Source organism: Colius striatus, chromosome 16 (genome assembly GCF_028858725.1).
Source record: "Colius striatus isolate bColStr4 chromosome 16, bColStr4.1.hap1, whole genome shotgun sequence".
Lineage (NCBI taxonomy): Eukaryota > Metazoa > Chordata > Aves > Coliiformes > Coliidae > Colius > Colius striatus.
Window position 1 is genome coordinate 7,825,951 of NC_084774.1, and position 15,090 is coordinate 7,841,040.

At 60.1% G+C, this 15,090-nt stretch overlaps 1 protein-coding gene across 2 annotated transcripts; it reads right to left on the bottom strand.

Moving 5' to 3' along the window:
- Positions 1–6,160: 6,160 nt before the first annotated feature.
- CD40 (CD40 molecule) lies at positions 6,161–14,325 on the bottom strand. 2 transcript variants are annotated; one of them, XR_009819856.1, is made up of 10 exons: positions 13,930–14,325; positions 12,560–12,641; positions 11,837–11,962; positions 11,600–11,743; positions 11,291–11,390; positions 10,374–10,435; positions 10,023–10,121; positions 9,716–9,741; positions 8,362–9,394; positions 6,161–8,183 (listed from the first exon to the last, which is right to left on the bottom strand). XR_009819856.1 is itself a non-coding variant. In XM_062009330.1 (9 exons), the coding sequence occupies exons 1-9, from the start codon at positions 13,975–13,977 to the stop codon at positions 9,248–9,250; spliced, it is 834 nt and encodes a 277-aa protein (XP_061865314.1). In that variant the 5' UTR covers positions 13,978–14,325; the 3' UTR covers positions 6,161–9,247. The 2 variants fall into 2 exon arrangements, 1 of the variants encoding a protein (XP_061865314.1); XM_062009330.1 differs by having other exon boundaries at positions 6,161–9,394.
- Between the last annotated feature and the right edge of the window lie 765 nt (positions 14,326–15,090).

Consider the following 15,090-nt stretch of genomic DNA (forward strand, 5'->3'; position numbering starts at 1 on the left):
ATAATTAGGGAGAACAGATCTGCCTTCCCTGCCTCTTGGAGATGTGAACAAGCTCCCTGCACGCCGACCAGTCTCGGAGGGCACCAAGGGCCAGCACTGTTGGGCATCCCCCAGGCCAGGCACGGCCCCTGTGGGGTGATGGCCCCACGGGGGTCCTTGGGCTGGGGGTGCCAGGCCAAGGGCTGCAGTGCAGGGAGTGCAGCCCCTCCTCCCTCTGTGCCTGATGTGACTGCTGCCCCGCTCCCTGGGTACACTCTCATTGTGCTTGAACCCTTGGCCTAACAATTTCACGTTTTTCCCCATTTTACTGTATTATTATTTGTCATTGCTCCTGTTGCAGTTCAGTGACCATGAATTATTGAACGTCTGCTTGCTCAGGAGCTCTTTACTTCCACCTCAGCACACTGCTGCCTCTCCAGCTCCTGCCCCAGCCCCCTGCCCCCTGCCAGGGACCCCACCAGCTCCTGCCTCAGCCCCCTGCCAGGGACCCAGTGCTGCACTGCTACATGTACAGCCCAGTCACACTCCCTGGCAGGGCTGCAGGTAAGGGGCTGCACAAGCAGCAAACTGCCTTTCTCTAGCTCTCCTTCAGCAGCTACAGGGGCTGTGGGAGCAGTGGGGAAGGCAGCTGGAGCTCATTTGCACCCTGGATGAGTGACCCAGGCCGTTAGGTGCACATAGGGCTGATTTAGGGCAGGGTTCAACAGGTACCTGCCAGGTGATAAAAGGAGGAAAGGGAGGCAGGGTGAGGGGAAGTTTTGGTGCTCTTTCTGGGAGGATGATGGTGCTCTGCAGAGAGGCTGCAGCCATGGCCTGGTCCTTGTCTTTGGTGGGTCTGCATCCCTGCAGAAGGCTGCTGTGGGTGCCCAGACCACTGTCTGTCTGCAGCTGCCCATGCATTTGCTGTGCTGGTGATATGTGCTGCAGCTGCTGTACTGCACAGGTGAGTCTGCTGTCCAGGCCTCCAGCTCTGTCTGCTTGGGGTCCCTGCAATGCTCACCTCTGCCCCTACAACCTGTCTCTCCAAGGGCTGTGCTGGGGAAGAGGCTACTGTATGTGTCTGATGCACACACAGCACCTCGCTGAGCTGCAGAGACCCCTGGTGCTGGGAGACCTTCCCCTGTGTGCCTGGGTAGTGTGGGCACGACCTGGCATCCTCTCCCTGCTCTTGAGAGCTCTGTACCTGTCAGTGGATAGGAACGTGTTGGTGCTCATGGAGCTGCCCCAGTGCTGGTGGCAGGACAGAGGCTGGAGCTGGGGCTATGCATTTGCAGGAGTGAGGAGGCTCTTGGTGGGTGACAGTGACCAGACAATGAAAGCACAGGCTAGCTCAGGCAGAGCCTGCCAATGCCCTGGGGCTACCTGGGAGGACAGGGCTTTCCCAGGGCTAGGGAATGTTCGCCTCCCTTGTGCTGTGCTTGGAGGCAGAGGGGAGCCTGTGTGCAGCCCTGGACAGGGGTGAGGGCACATGTGTGCCAGGTTGCTGGGCTGAGCTGTGCCAGTGGGAGCCAGTGCTGGGGTGGCTGGGATGTACCACGGCTGGAAGCACCTTAGTCCTGAAAAGCTACTGCTTTCTCCATGCTGCTTTTGTGCTTAGAGCAGAGCTGAGAAATCTCTCCTGGTATTGTGGGATTTCACAGAAGTGAAGAATAAAGTCTCCGAACTCCCTACAGCTGCATTTTCTGAGCACTGCAACACTCTGATACCTCTGAAACACTATTAAGCACCTGGTGCTGGGTCTTCTTTGCAGCCATGTGTCCTAAATAAATCCTTTCCCCATGCTGAGCTGTGCTAATAGCCTATTGTTAAATGGCCAGCCAACACAGTACAAGATGAAGTCATTATTTTTTACAGTTAACCCAGAAAAAAATATAAAAATCTCCAGCATCTTTCTTGTATGATGAGACTGAAACTGGGAAACTGCAAATCCCTGTGCAGTGCACTTGCTTGCCTGTGCTCACTAAGCGTGGAGGGTCAAGGGTGCTGCTTGTGCCCTACTTGCAGGGCTCCCCATGAGAAGTGCCATGGGGCAAGGAGCCCTCAGGGGCTGGGGAGCAGCATCCCTTCTGCTGGCTGCAGTGGGGCCTTGGCTTCTCTGACAAAGTAGACCAGCAGGACCCCCAGGGACACCCATTCTGCCAGGGCTGTGCTCAGCTAGGCATCCCCTGGGGCCAGTGAGCCCCCGTCCCTGCCTGCATCCACCGCCTGGTCCTGCCTTGCACCAAACCAATGCTGAGGCTGAGCAAGGAGCTGTGGCAGCCCCTGCCCAGGGCTGCTCCTTGCCCTGCAGGCTGGGGACACGCTGCCTGGCACTCGCTCACCCCTGGCACTTTGCACACCTGTGTGCAAGGTGCTGCCTGCAGACCCCAGCCCGGCTGCTCTCAGGCACCCCAGCTTATCTCTTCCTGCTGCCGTCTTGCACGTAACTGAGCTCCCTGGGAGGCTTGCTCCGTTTTTTTCCTTTAACCTTGAAATGCAATTTCCTCCCCAAAATACCCTTTTTCCTGTAAACAACATCTCTTTAGTGAGATTACAGCAAAAATCCCTGAGCTCCCGGGTGCCGGGCGCTTTATCAGGCGGCGAGCCCCATCCGTCACGGCTGCGCGTGTCCCCGCCCCTGCTGACGGGTGATGGTCTCTTCATCATTTTTACAGATTTATTTTACAATAATTTAATTTCTTCCTCAGCCCTGGGAAGACGAATTGGCCCCTGATGTGACTGGGAATTTGGAGCCAGTCTCATAAATTTCCTGCCTCTACACAAAGCTCTTTCTGGAGTCCCCACCGCAGCCGTGAGCGAGAGTCTTTAAACAACGAGGGCTGGGCTGTAAATCTCACACGGTGGCACAGGGGTGCTGCCAGAGCCATCGCTCCTCCCAGAGTCTCAGCCAGGCTGGGTAGCTCTGGGCAGGGCCACTGGCAGGCTGGGCTCTGTGGGCTTCCCTGGCACCTTCCCCATGCGACTGGGAGCTGCCGGTGGCCTGTGTTGGGGCTCTGGCTGTGCTGCTGTGTGCTGTGAGCTGGTGCTGTGCTGTGTATGGGCTGCAGGGCAGTGCTGCTGGTCCTGCTGCGGAGCTGCGCTCACTCCTGCACATCTGCCCTCGCCGCATGTGGGACTCACCACGCTTTCATTGCAAGAGGCTTGCCAATGTAATTAAACTCGAGTGACTCCCCTGCCCCCAGGCACAGCCCCTCATTTCCCTTTGATTTATTATGTCTTCTTAATTTATTTAAATGAGCCTCAGTGTTTGCACAGGCTGGGAGGGTGCTGGCTGAAGCTCTAATTGCGGAAGCAAAGGGAAGGCAGCAAGTGGGGCTCTGCAGGCACTTGGCCCAGGACAGGCACCTGCTGGGCTCAGGTGCCCCTGGGCACGGCTGTGGCTGCAGGGGACTGTGCTGTGGTGAGGGGCTGCAGCCAGACCCTGGGCTGAGCCTAAGGCATGGGAAGCATCTGTAGAGCAAACGGCAGAGGTGGTTTAGCTCCTGGCACTGCGCTATGCCTGGGGCTCTGCCTCCACAGACCAGCTTTTGAGGCCAGTTTGGGGACATGTCTCTGGACACCACAGGGCAGTGGCTGCCCTGGTTCTGAGCTGGCAAAGGCTGGGGGAAAAATGCAGCCCAGGGGTCCCCTGCTCAGCCCCACTCCCAGTGTGCATGGGGACTGGGGTCCAGTAGATCTCACTGTGGTTCCCAGCCAGCTTGGGAGAGGCAGGCAGGATCCTAGAGGAGCCTGTACAGCACAGCTCCAAGGGGTCAGTCTGTGCTCAAGGCCAGAGGAAGTTCTGCTCCTCTGCAGAGTCTCCTTCCCTCCATTCCTCCTGGCTCCTCCGTTTCCCCCAGGCTGACAGGCACTGTGCCTCCTGCCTGTCCCGTTCCTGCCCCAGCGCCTGTGTGCTCTCATGCCTGGCTGGGCTCCATGCCGTTGGCCTTGCCATCCCCAGCCTGTGTTTGCACAGCTGATTGTTCTCTGCTCAGTGTACTGCCTTGCACTCGTCCCTGTTGAATTTCATCCTATTTTTTCCAGTCCATTTCTCCAATTTGTCAAGATCATTTTGAATTCTAATCCTGTCTTCCAAGATACTTGTAGTCCCTCCCAGCTTCATGTCATCTGTAAATTTAATAAGTGCTTTCTCTATTCCATCATCCAAGTCCTTAATGAAAACATTGAACAAACCAGAACCAGGGCGAGCCCTTGGCCATCCAAGCACCCCAGTGCTCACGCCGTGCTCTCCATGCTTGTTGCCCAAATGTGATGAGAGATGGTGATGGAGTTTTGCCATGTTGGCTGCGCCTTACTGCATCCCCCAGTTCATGTGGGATCTCTCTGCTTTGCTGCCACAGAGTGATGCTGGGACCACGGTGTGCTGCTGGCTCTGTGGTCTGCCACAGAGGGATGGGGGTGCTGGAGCTGTGGTTAGGCCAGGAGGGGGCAGAGGTTTGTCTCAACGAGGGCTGCAGCTTGAGCTGACTCTGGCTGGTGTAGTGTCAACACATGGACTGAGCTCACAGTTCTGCATGATGTCCTGTGCAGTGAGGCAGGGACTGTGTGAACAGGGCAGGGCTGTCAGTGTGAGGAGGGCACGTGGAGCAGCAGCAGGATGGCTCCAGTGGCTGGTGCATGCTGGGCTGGGGCATGTGGCAGTGACTGTGGCCATGAGTGGGATGCAGAGTGGAGTCCAAAAGTGGGAGAGCAAGAGCCACACACCCAGGTAATCAGTGTGGCCACAAGGGCAGCAGAGCAGCCTCTGATGGGGCTGTCCTCCCCCCTTCACAGTGCACCAGTGGAGTGCAGCAGCCCACATCCTTTGTCTTTTCCATGGGGTAGAGGCTTTCCTCAGTGCCATGGTCTCCCCCTGCCAAAGCTGCTCCTTTGGGGCCAGGGCTGCTCCTCTGGGCTACACAACAGGGACCTGGAGTCAACCCAAAGAGGAGCCACCCTGTGTCCCATCTCCCACCAGCCATCTCTCTCCTTTAATTGATTGTAGAAAGCAATTTACAAAATGCAAACTGCTGCCTGTGCCAAGCTCTGCATGTCCAGGCATAGCTTAATTTCACAGTAAAATTTCAAATGCAAAGAATGGCTTTTCCCAGCACCAGTCCATGTCCAAGCCAAGAGCTTTTCAGGTTGCATAGGCTTCACTGAGCAGCTCAGAAATGGTTCTTGCACTGCCCTGCAGAGCATGCAGCTCCCTGGAGCAGCTGCACAGCAGCCACCAGCCCTCCCAGCATGCAGGTAGTGGTTGCTGCCCAGACTGGCCTGGCACTGCGGGACTCACCGTGGCTGCAGCCTGGCATGCAGGGACCCACAGGCCCCTGCTCTTCATGGCAACTCTGGCCAGCACCACAGAAGTGGGGGCTCAGCTGAGAGATGGTGCTGCTGCTCGGGCTCCTTTTGTGTCACAGTTATGTTGTAATTTTACGGTCAGGGTCTAGGAGGTTTGTACATACAGATGCATTAATTCTGCATTTAGTGATACTTGAATAATTGGTGTCACATCAATTAGATTGGTTCTTGGATACTACAGTGATAAGTGCTTTGCTTTATATCCTCTGGGCTGCAGGATATGAGGGATCCCAATGGCAAGCGAGGCTGGTGAGGTTGCTGACAGCGGGCAGAGTGGGGATGGCAGAGATGTCAAGTGCTGAGAGAGCAACAGGGATCTGCTGCACATTTGTCCTTTGCAGGAGAGTGTTGAGGCCTGTGGCTGCTGTGCTGGGAATGCTGCCTCAGCCATGCAGCATGGGGGTGCAGATGTTCACTCAGGGAGGTGCTGCCAGGGTCACAAACCTCTGAGTATAATGCCCCAGTTGACCTGTCATGATGCTCCTCTGGATTAAGCCACTCACCAGGCACCTAATCCAGCATCATCTGCTGCTTCACTCGTGCCTGAGGGCTTCTCTTGCAGTCTGTGGCATAGCTTTGCATGCACAATGGACTTGCTGGCACAGTGCTGTGCACCCCAGCAGCTAACACAGAGGGGGCTCAGGTGGGTCTAGGGCAGCCCAGAGAAACCCCCACGCTCACAGGCCTGCAGTACAGATCAGCACTGTCTGTCCTATCCCTGCTGTGGATTGTAGGCAGAGGTAATTTGCAGATGACAAATATCCCTGACAGTAAATATCCCCCCCCCATCTTTCTACAAGCAGATAAGGTGGCAGCACTGTGGCAATATGGTTGCTGGAGGGAGACAAACTCTTTGGCAGTCTTAAAAGTCTATTGTGTCCCTGCAATTATTTATAGATAAACAGAAGAAAGCCAGTAAGCACAGACTGGAGCTGCACAGCTGCATTTGTTATGATGATGATGATGTTATCTCTCCCTCACACCCACATCTCCTGTGCACTGAAACTCGCTGCTGGCAACAATCAAATCCCCATCCAGTGCGAGACAGGACAGGCTGGAGCTTTTGTCTCCTCCCTGCTGACAGTCTGTTTTCCCCCACAGCAACCCAATTGCACAACTCCTCCAGCAGTTTCTCACCCCCTGGCCAAGCCCAGGAGCTGCAGCACCTGCAGTGTCACAGGATCTCAGGGTGCCCACGCAGTCCCTCCTTGGCTGCAGCAAGTCATGGAGACCAGGTGGTATTTGTGACAGTAAACTATCCCCCAGGGCTCTGGGTGCCTCGCAGTGAGGGGTGTCCCAGTGTTGCTTGTGGGGAGCATGGGACTGGCTGGGTCCTCACCAGCTCATCCAGCAGCACCCCAGAGTGTGGGTGCTCCCTGCTGCTGGGAAGAGTGCAGGGCTCAGCCTGTCAGCCTGCCCTGCTCCACATGGCCAGGACCTCCTCTCCCATTGCTCATGGCTGCAGAGGACAGAAATGGGTGTGTTTGGAGGAAGCTGTGTGAGGGATCTGGAATTAGATGATGTGTCAGGGAAGAGCGATAGAGATTGCTGCTCATGAGTGTGCTTCTCCAACCCTGTGGAGCAGATGCCAGGGAGTGGGAAGCGCTGACTGGCATGGGAAGGGGTCAGGAAGCACCCAGAGCAGAAAGCACTTGGAGAAGTCTCTGAGCATATGGGAGTCCACAGGGAGGAGCTGGGAGCCTGGCAGTGATGGACCCACTGAAGAGGAAGGCAGGAAAGTTGCAGGTGCAAGCCTGGAATGCCCCTCTACCAGGCACGGAGGGATTCCATGGGGGAGCTGCTGTTCGTGTGGCATTGGGGTCCTTGACCAGCCCATGTGTCCCAGTGGCTGTCACTGGGGCAGGAGCCTCACAGCTCCCTGGGGCAAGGGGTGCAGAGCATGTCCCTGGCAGGTGCTCAGCCCCAGGGAAGCACTGGGATGAGCTCTCTGGCTGCGGATGGCAGCCACGACAGTAACAGGGAGCCCATTACTGGATGGGAGAGCAGGATGATTTTTCATTGCTTCCTTGTAATAAGAGGACAGGAGTAAGTGACTAGTACAGTTCGTTCACTCGGTAAAGATTTATACAATCACTTCATCCGGTAATTGGTATTCTGGGGAGAGAGGGAGCTGCAGCTCCAGCATCCGCCTCTGTTTGTTTTCTCCCTGTCTTTCCCTCTTTCTCTCCCCTTTTCAGAATGAGTAATTCTGTCCCTCACAATCCCATTTAAACAGAGCATTTGCGGAGTGAATAATTAGTTACATTCAATTAGGTCTCATGCACTCTCCCTCCTCACTTTGGGGGACAGACACGCTAATGAGACGACACAGGTCTGAGACACGGGAGCAGGCACTGAGTGTGCTGTGTGCTGGCATGGAGGGGTCAGCACCGGGGAGGCGGCGCCAAAGGGGCCAGTCTGTAGCCTGGGGCAGATGTGGGCAGACGCTCCTTTGCAGCGGAATTTTTGGGGTCAAAGGCTTCATGTTTGGGGCCAAGGCTCTGTGTCTCTGGCAGGACCCGCAGGAACTGCGGTCACATCTGTCCCCAGGACAGGGCTTGCAGTGGGCTGGTGCTGAAGTGATGCTGCCCAGCCCCTGTCAGCACTGCTGGGAGCGCAGAGCCCTGAAAGGGAGAGCTGCTGACATGCTTTTATCTCCTCTATTAAACCTAACATTAGGTTTTAAGAGGAGCCTTAAATAATGTGCCACTGCCTTTACAGTAAAAGTCGCTCCGTGTTCCAGCTGCTCCTGGCTCTGGGATTTATGGCCCTTCCTATGCCACACTGCAGGCACTCGGGTGATGGCAGGTCAGCGGCTGCAGCTGCTTCTGTTACCTGCGCTGGGTTCAGCGCTGCTGTCAGCCCCATGCCAGCAAGCCAGGGCCCGTGGCAGCTCTGCTGCTGCCTCCCCAGCACCCCGCAGGGCTGCCCTGCAGCGAGCTGGGCCCCACAGGGTGGATGTGCTGGTGGACTGGCAAGGTGAGGTGCACCGAGTCTGCCTGCTGCAGGCAGCCCTACCTGGTACACTCAGTGTCCGGCGATGCAGGGTGGAGGCCAGGGCGCTGCTGGGACTGTGCTGGATGGAAGCCCGTGTGCGTTCTCGCAGGTGGCCAGCGGCTGGGAGCTGCTACAACGCCCGGCAGCCTCAGGGGATGCTGACTGCAGGCACCAGGGGAGCAGCCCAGGCTCCGGGCGTGCGCACAGGTCCCCGAGCGGCGGTCCCCGGAGCATCGCTGTCTGGCGCGGGGGGCTGCGGGGGCTCACGCACACCGGGCGAGCCACGCATCCGCTTCCGTCAGGGCTGCGGGATCCGGCACCCGCGCCCGCCCGCAGGCTCCCGCCGCGGGGTCCCGCTCCCCGCCGCCCCGCGCGGCCCCGCAGCACCATCTCCCGGCCACCGCGCGCTGCTGCGGGGACCCCGCCGAGGGGAGGGCGGCGGGTGCCGGCGGCACAGCGGGACCGGCCTTTACCGGCTGCAGCGTGGGGCCCGTGCGGTGCCATAGCAGCCGCCCTGGGCAGGTGACTGACCTGTGCGGTGCCACAGTGTCAGCTGCAGCTGCACCTTCCACCCTGGCATCCCCTGCACCCAGGCAGTCCAAGCCCAGCCCTGGGGTCTCTTGGGGAGCAGCTCTGCTCTGCTGCACCGCAGCAGCCCTGGGCCAGTGGCTCTGGTGGGGGCTCACAGCACCTGAGCAGCCACCCTGCACTCTGGCCCAGCCCTGGGCAGCCAGTGACCAGGCGCTGCTGTGGTACCCCCACAGCGGTCACGCTGCCACAGTCCACGGCAGCATCACAGCATTTGCAGCCAGGCCAGGTGTTAGATTTCCTCCACAGCTGGAAAGGTGACAGAGGAGATGGTGCTGACCCTGGTCCATGCTCCTGTCGGAGGCAGTGCCCCGCACCCTCACAGCCTCTCCTGCTCTGATATGCGGCTCTCCTTGCCATCCTCCTGGGCCACAGGCTGGCCCCCAAGCAGGGTCTCCTGCACGGGTAAGTCGTCTGTCTCCTCAGGCCGCTGGTTCAGATTCTCTCCAGGCTTCCCGGCCTCTATCTGCACAGGGCAAGGGGTCAGGGGCCGGCAGCTATGTCTCCTCACCTCTGTGCCTACATCTTTCCACAGGCTTCTGCTACACTTCTGTGCAGGGCAGAGCCTCACTCTGTACAGGTCCCTCTTGTGTCAGCATTTGCCAGCAGCATCCCAGCATTTCCCTAGCCCTTGTCCTGTCACAACCACGCAGCCCTAGGACTGTCCCAACCCCTCCTGCCCTGCAGAGCCACAGCCCCTATTCTCTTGCTTTCTGATGCTGGCACATCCCCAGCAGTGCCCAGGAGGGACCCCAACCCATTGCTGGAGGACTCTGGGCAGACTCACCTCCATCTCCACCCGTCGCCTGGAATCTGGATGGAAAGATGGACAGAAAAGGCAAATCAGGTGAGAGCACTCCAGCCTTGAAGGGAGCTCTCAGGGGTCAGAGCCTGAGCTAACATTGTGCCTGGTGCTGCTGCCAGGCTGGAGAGGCCGGAGGCCACAGCAGCGGAGTCGGGCTGGACCCACAGAGCACAGCGCTTTCATCCAAGAGCTGTCCCAGCTTGGGCTGCAGCAGTACAAATGTGTCTGCTCCTCAGGGCAGAGCCCCCTGACACAGCAGGGCAATGGGCTCAAGGAGCTGTGCCCTTACCTCTGCGGACCAGGCAGTAGAGGCAGAGGCCCACGAAGCATGTGATAACCGCGGCCGTGATGGGGATCAGCACTGAGATCGAGGAGCGTCTGCCCGACTCTGCCAGGGAAGAAGGGTCAGTGAGGCACCTGCCTGACACTGCCTCCAAGACACCAAGCACCTCTGCTCCAGAGCCAGCCCTGCAGCAACCCCTCAGAGATGAGCAGGAAGGCATCATGCTGGCTGTGCAGTCAGACCCTCCCCTCCCCAAACCACCCTCAGGCCAGAGCAGCTCCTCTGAGTGCCATGGGAGCCAGAGCACTAGGAGATCTCTGCTCTGCACCAACCCAGTCTCAGGCACTAGGCACTTACCACAGATCACATCCGAGGTGTTTGTCCCTTTCACCTTTACCACCAGCCCTTTTTCCTCACAGCTGCAGGGAAGAATGAGACCATGTAACCACAGTGGCAGCCTGAGCACACAGAAGGCCTCCAGGAAGGAACCACCAGGGCTGAGCAGCCACCAGAGCTGCACAAGAAAACATCTTGAGCTGAGCCTGCTGGGCTCCAGAGGAGCGAGTGGACACCAGGGCCTGTGCTGTGCGACGTGGACAGCAGTTACATAGCAGGGCCCCAGACTGGGGTCCAGGTCTGGAGCTGCTGGAACTGTAGAGGGCTGCCCAGTCAGGGAGACCACAGCTCTCAGAATAGCTCAGAGATGACAGGCTACAGGTGGCTCTGTGGGGAGGTAATTTCTGGGCACAAAGTGAAATCCAATGGCTGGCAGCTGAAGTGAGACTAATTCAGCCTGGAAATAAGGCTCACGTGTCTACCAGGGAGTGCAATGAACCCTGGAGCAGCTTTTGAAAGACAGGGACAACCTGCCAGCCTGTGGCATCCTCAAAGCCAGTCTCCCCCCTCCCCCCACCGAGAGGGCTGGTGCCTCAGCTGATGACTACAGCCAAGGAGTGTGCTGGGAGGGAGAGCCTGGACAGGACTGTAGCCTCTCATCCCATGCTCCCCAGTGCAGACAACAGCGTGGACATCCCTGCAGGGGCTCGCGCTCTGTGCAGCTCAGGTGGTCACCAGCACCTGGGTGTCTGCCTTGAGCGCAGCCTCGCTGCACTCAGCTCTGCTGCTCTCACTCCTGCCCTATGCCAGCCTGACATCCCTCAGAGACCATCTCAACCACCTAGTCCCCAAGGCCACTCAAGGCTGTCAGCTCATGCTCACAGGGACTGGGCACAGCTGGGGATAGGTGATGGAGGTGGTCAGCACTCAGATGATACCTTGTCCAGGGATGGCACGGCTCAGTTTTGGAAGAGATGTTGGAGAAGGTGCCTTCAGCACAGGGCTCGCAGGGGGATGACATCTGGGCGATGGCCTTGGCTGGAGAGGAACAGAGGTTGCAGGTCAGTGGGGGCTGTTGGAGGTGAGGGGCTGTGAGGGCCAGGGGAGCATCACTCCCTGTGGCAATGCTGCCAGGCACAGCTCCCCTCACACCCTGCTGGGGCAGCCCCCTTTTCCCTGGGGGACCTCAGGTCAATGCTGCCAGAGCATCAGTCAGTCTCACAGAGGGAGGAGTTGGTCAGACTTACCTGCCACAAAGCCAAAGCCAAGCTGGCAGGGCTGGTTCTCCACACAGGTCTGGCAGCTTCTATCAGAACAGTGCATGCCAGACTGGCACTGGCACACTGTGTTGTGTGTTGTGTTTCCTTGTGTCTTCACAACAAGGCCGGCGTCTGGGCAGAGGGAGCAGGAGTGGGGTGAGACTGGGGGACACCAGCCCCTGCAGCCCCCTCAGGCCTGAGGTGGTGGGCACGGGGAGCACTTACTGTCTTCACAGATATCGTGTGGGGCACAGTGTCTCTCCTTGGTCCAGCTCTGCTGGTAGTGTCCACTCTCACAGCGGGTGCAGACAGAGTGTTCTGTGCCATTGCATTCGGAAACCAGCTTTTCCCCTGCAATGAAGCCTGGTGAGGAGTGGGAAACGGGGCTTTCTCCCTTTCCAGGCAGTAGCTCCGCCAGCAGGATGGGAGAGCATAGGAGGCTGTGGATGCCAGGGCCTGATGCCACTCTGGTGGCCAGGGCTGCAGGGACAATCTCCCCTGTGGCTGCACAGGGCAAGGTAGGGAGGGCTGTTGAGTGCTGAGACAGGAGAGTGGGAGGGAGTACACTGCCTCCAGCACTCCAAGGACTGGGAAATGACCTGCCGGGGAGAATGGGAGCTGGCAAATACCATCATGACTTGGTAGTGCCAGTACCAGCACTCTCCCTACAAGCTGCTCATGCCATGGGGTCCTACGGCTGCAGGAGCACAGACAGCCCTAAGAGAGCTGAGACAAATTTGGTGGTGTCCAGGACATCTCCCACAGTACCCACAAGGTCCCTAGTTGCTCTAGCACTGAAGTAACAGGGAGGTGAAACTGATAACACTGCTGGCACCAGCATGGAGGGGCTTAGTCACACCAAGCTGGGCTTCCTTTGCTGCGGCCAGGCAGCGGGTCCTGGCACTGCTAGGCCTTGGGGTCCCTGGGGAGGGGAAGGGGTCTCTGTACCTGGCTGACACCGGTTGCAGCACCTGCCCTTGTGTTCATACTGCTTATCAAAGCACGTTACAGCATCGCCAGGCTCCCAGCACTGCAAGAAACAAGAGCTGTGAATCCATGCTGCTCCCCAGCACTGGGGCACTGCCTGGCTTCTGTGAGCGTGTGTGTGCCAACCCATGACCTCAGGTGAGGGCTTCCTCGCATCGCTCTTCCCATGCCTGTGCTAACCACAGACCGCAGCAGAGCCGCCTGCGCTGTCTGGTGGCACCAGCACTCTCTTTGAAGTGGGGTGGCAGCGATTCTGGCAGGGTGGCCCCACATTTACACAGATTTCCTACCAGATGGTGATCACACGGTGCCCGGTGCCCCTGCCAACAGGGTCCCAGTCAGGGGCAATGCTGTTAACCATTAGCCTACCATGCCCAGAGCACTGCCAGCTCCTTCCCAAGGCTGAGGCATCAGCCACGAGGGAAAGGAAAGCCCCTGCAAGAAGAGTGGAGAAGAGGCAGGAGATCAGATCTTGGGCCAGTCCGGGTGCAGGAGGGCACCCACAGCACTGTACCCTCACACACAGCAAGCCCTGTGCTGCCCATCCTCAGCAGCCTGGCAGCTCCTGAGACAGCTGCTGGAACCTGCCCACCCCTGGGAGCAGGACGGGCTCCGCAGAGCCCTGCAGGGAGGTGAATGCAGGGCTGGCAGGAATAGGCACAGACATGGCTGGGCACAGCTGAGCCCCACGGGCCCCTCAGGCAAGCCCTGGCTCGACGGGGCAGCGATGGGGCTGAGGGCTCCGGGCGGTCTGACAGGGAATCCGGCCCCACCATCGCACGCGTCTGACACTCAACAAAAAGGGAAGTGAAAGAGCTGCAGGCAGGGCCGTCCCTGCGGCCCTTCAGCCTCCCAGCACCCGACCCGGGCTCAGGGGGACTCCGTCCACGGAGCCGGACCGTGCTCAGGGCTGCAGGGCGCGGGGCTCGAGGCCGCCCGTCGGTACCCGCACCTCATCCCTCTCCCGGCGCAGGGCCGCGCTACAGATCCCGCTGCGGCTCGCTCCCGGCAGGAAAACGAAAGCACGGCCGCTGTGCCGTGGGGCAAGGGCCGCCCGCAGCCCCCTCCGCCGCCCCCGCCCCGCCCGCGCTGCCGGGCGCCGCTGGGGAGGCCCCGGGGCCGCCGGACCCTCGGGCTCGGGCTGCGCTGCTCGGGGCTCTCTCCGCTGCCAGCGCCCCGGCCGTGGGCCTCCCGCTCCTATAGCGCCTCGTCCCGTTCCCGTGCCAGGGGCCGCGCCAGAGCGAGCGGACACCGCCCTACAGCGGGCAGCGAGGGAGCAGCCGCAGCCCCCCCGGCCCCTGTCCCCCACCCCCGCAGCCCCACTCACTCACCCCCAGCAGCGCGGCGCCCAGCAGCCCCACCAGCCCCAGCCGCTTCATGGCTGCGCCCCGCGGCGCCGCCGCCCGCCCTATAACGCCTCGTCCCGTTCCCGCCCAGGAAAGGGGCGTTGGGCCGCGGCCCCGGGGCTTCCCCGGCAGCGCCCGGACGGGGGGCGAGAGCAGAGCTAGGGGGGCTGAGCGCACGGGGCCGGGCGCGGGGCAGCTCCTCGCCAGCGCTCCCGGGCCCGTCGCAGCCGTCCCTCCCTGCCGGGACACACAGGCCCCCACTGCTGCTGCTCCCGGGACTCACGGGGTCCCCACTGCAGCTCCCGGCTGAGCCGCGGGGCTGGGGGATCCCGCACAAGGGGCTCAGTGTCTTGCTATCATTGTCTCCTGCCAGCCCCACAGAGCTGCTCCCTGTCTGCACCTTGCTGGGGTGGCAGGAGCCAGCTGTAGGCCATGCTGAGGAGAGTTCTGGCCCAGCCACCTCATTCCTGAGGCAGAAGTTGGAGGTTTCACTTCCACAACTCAGAGCTGTGCACCTGGAGAGTCCCTTGTTGCTGCCCCCAGACCCTGGCCTCTCTATGGAGTCTCCACAGATACATCAGCCTGGAAAGAGGAAGGGGCAAAAGCGCTGGGCGCCTGTCTGTGCCTCTGCCTGGCTGCCCACATCCAGCTCAGTTCCCTCGGAGTCCCCCCACAGTCCCCAGGGAAGTTCCAGGCTCCCCAGCCTGCTCTGGAGGCTTTGCTGGCTCTATCCTCGCCATCAGCCCATGTGCTCAGACAGGGACCAGTGGCTTCTCAGCATCCTCACTGCCTCGGTCACAGCCCGCTGCGCTCTGTCCTACCATGGCCGTGGTGACGCCGCCGGCCCAGCCAACACTCAGCGCCTCGGCCCCGGTCCCGAGGCTGCGGGCCGGCGCGGGGGCAGCGTGTTTCCCCGGGGGCGGCAGCAGGGTGGGCGGCCGCCTGCGCTGGATTCCCCGGCCCAGCCTCACTTCCCAGAACCGACTCACTCGAGAGCGAGAAGGGTCCCAGGGGGGCCTCGAGGGCAGAGAGCAGGAGGCAGCGGTGGGGAGGGGATTTCTGGCCCCAGCTCCCGCGGGCCTGGCTTGGGAAGTCCCCACCGATGCGTTTGTGACCCTGGGCCGCCAGCGCTACCCGCTCCCGGCT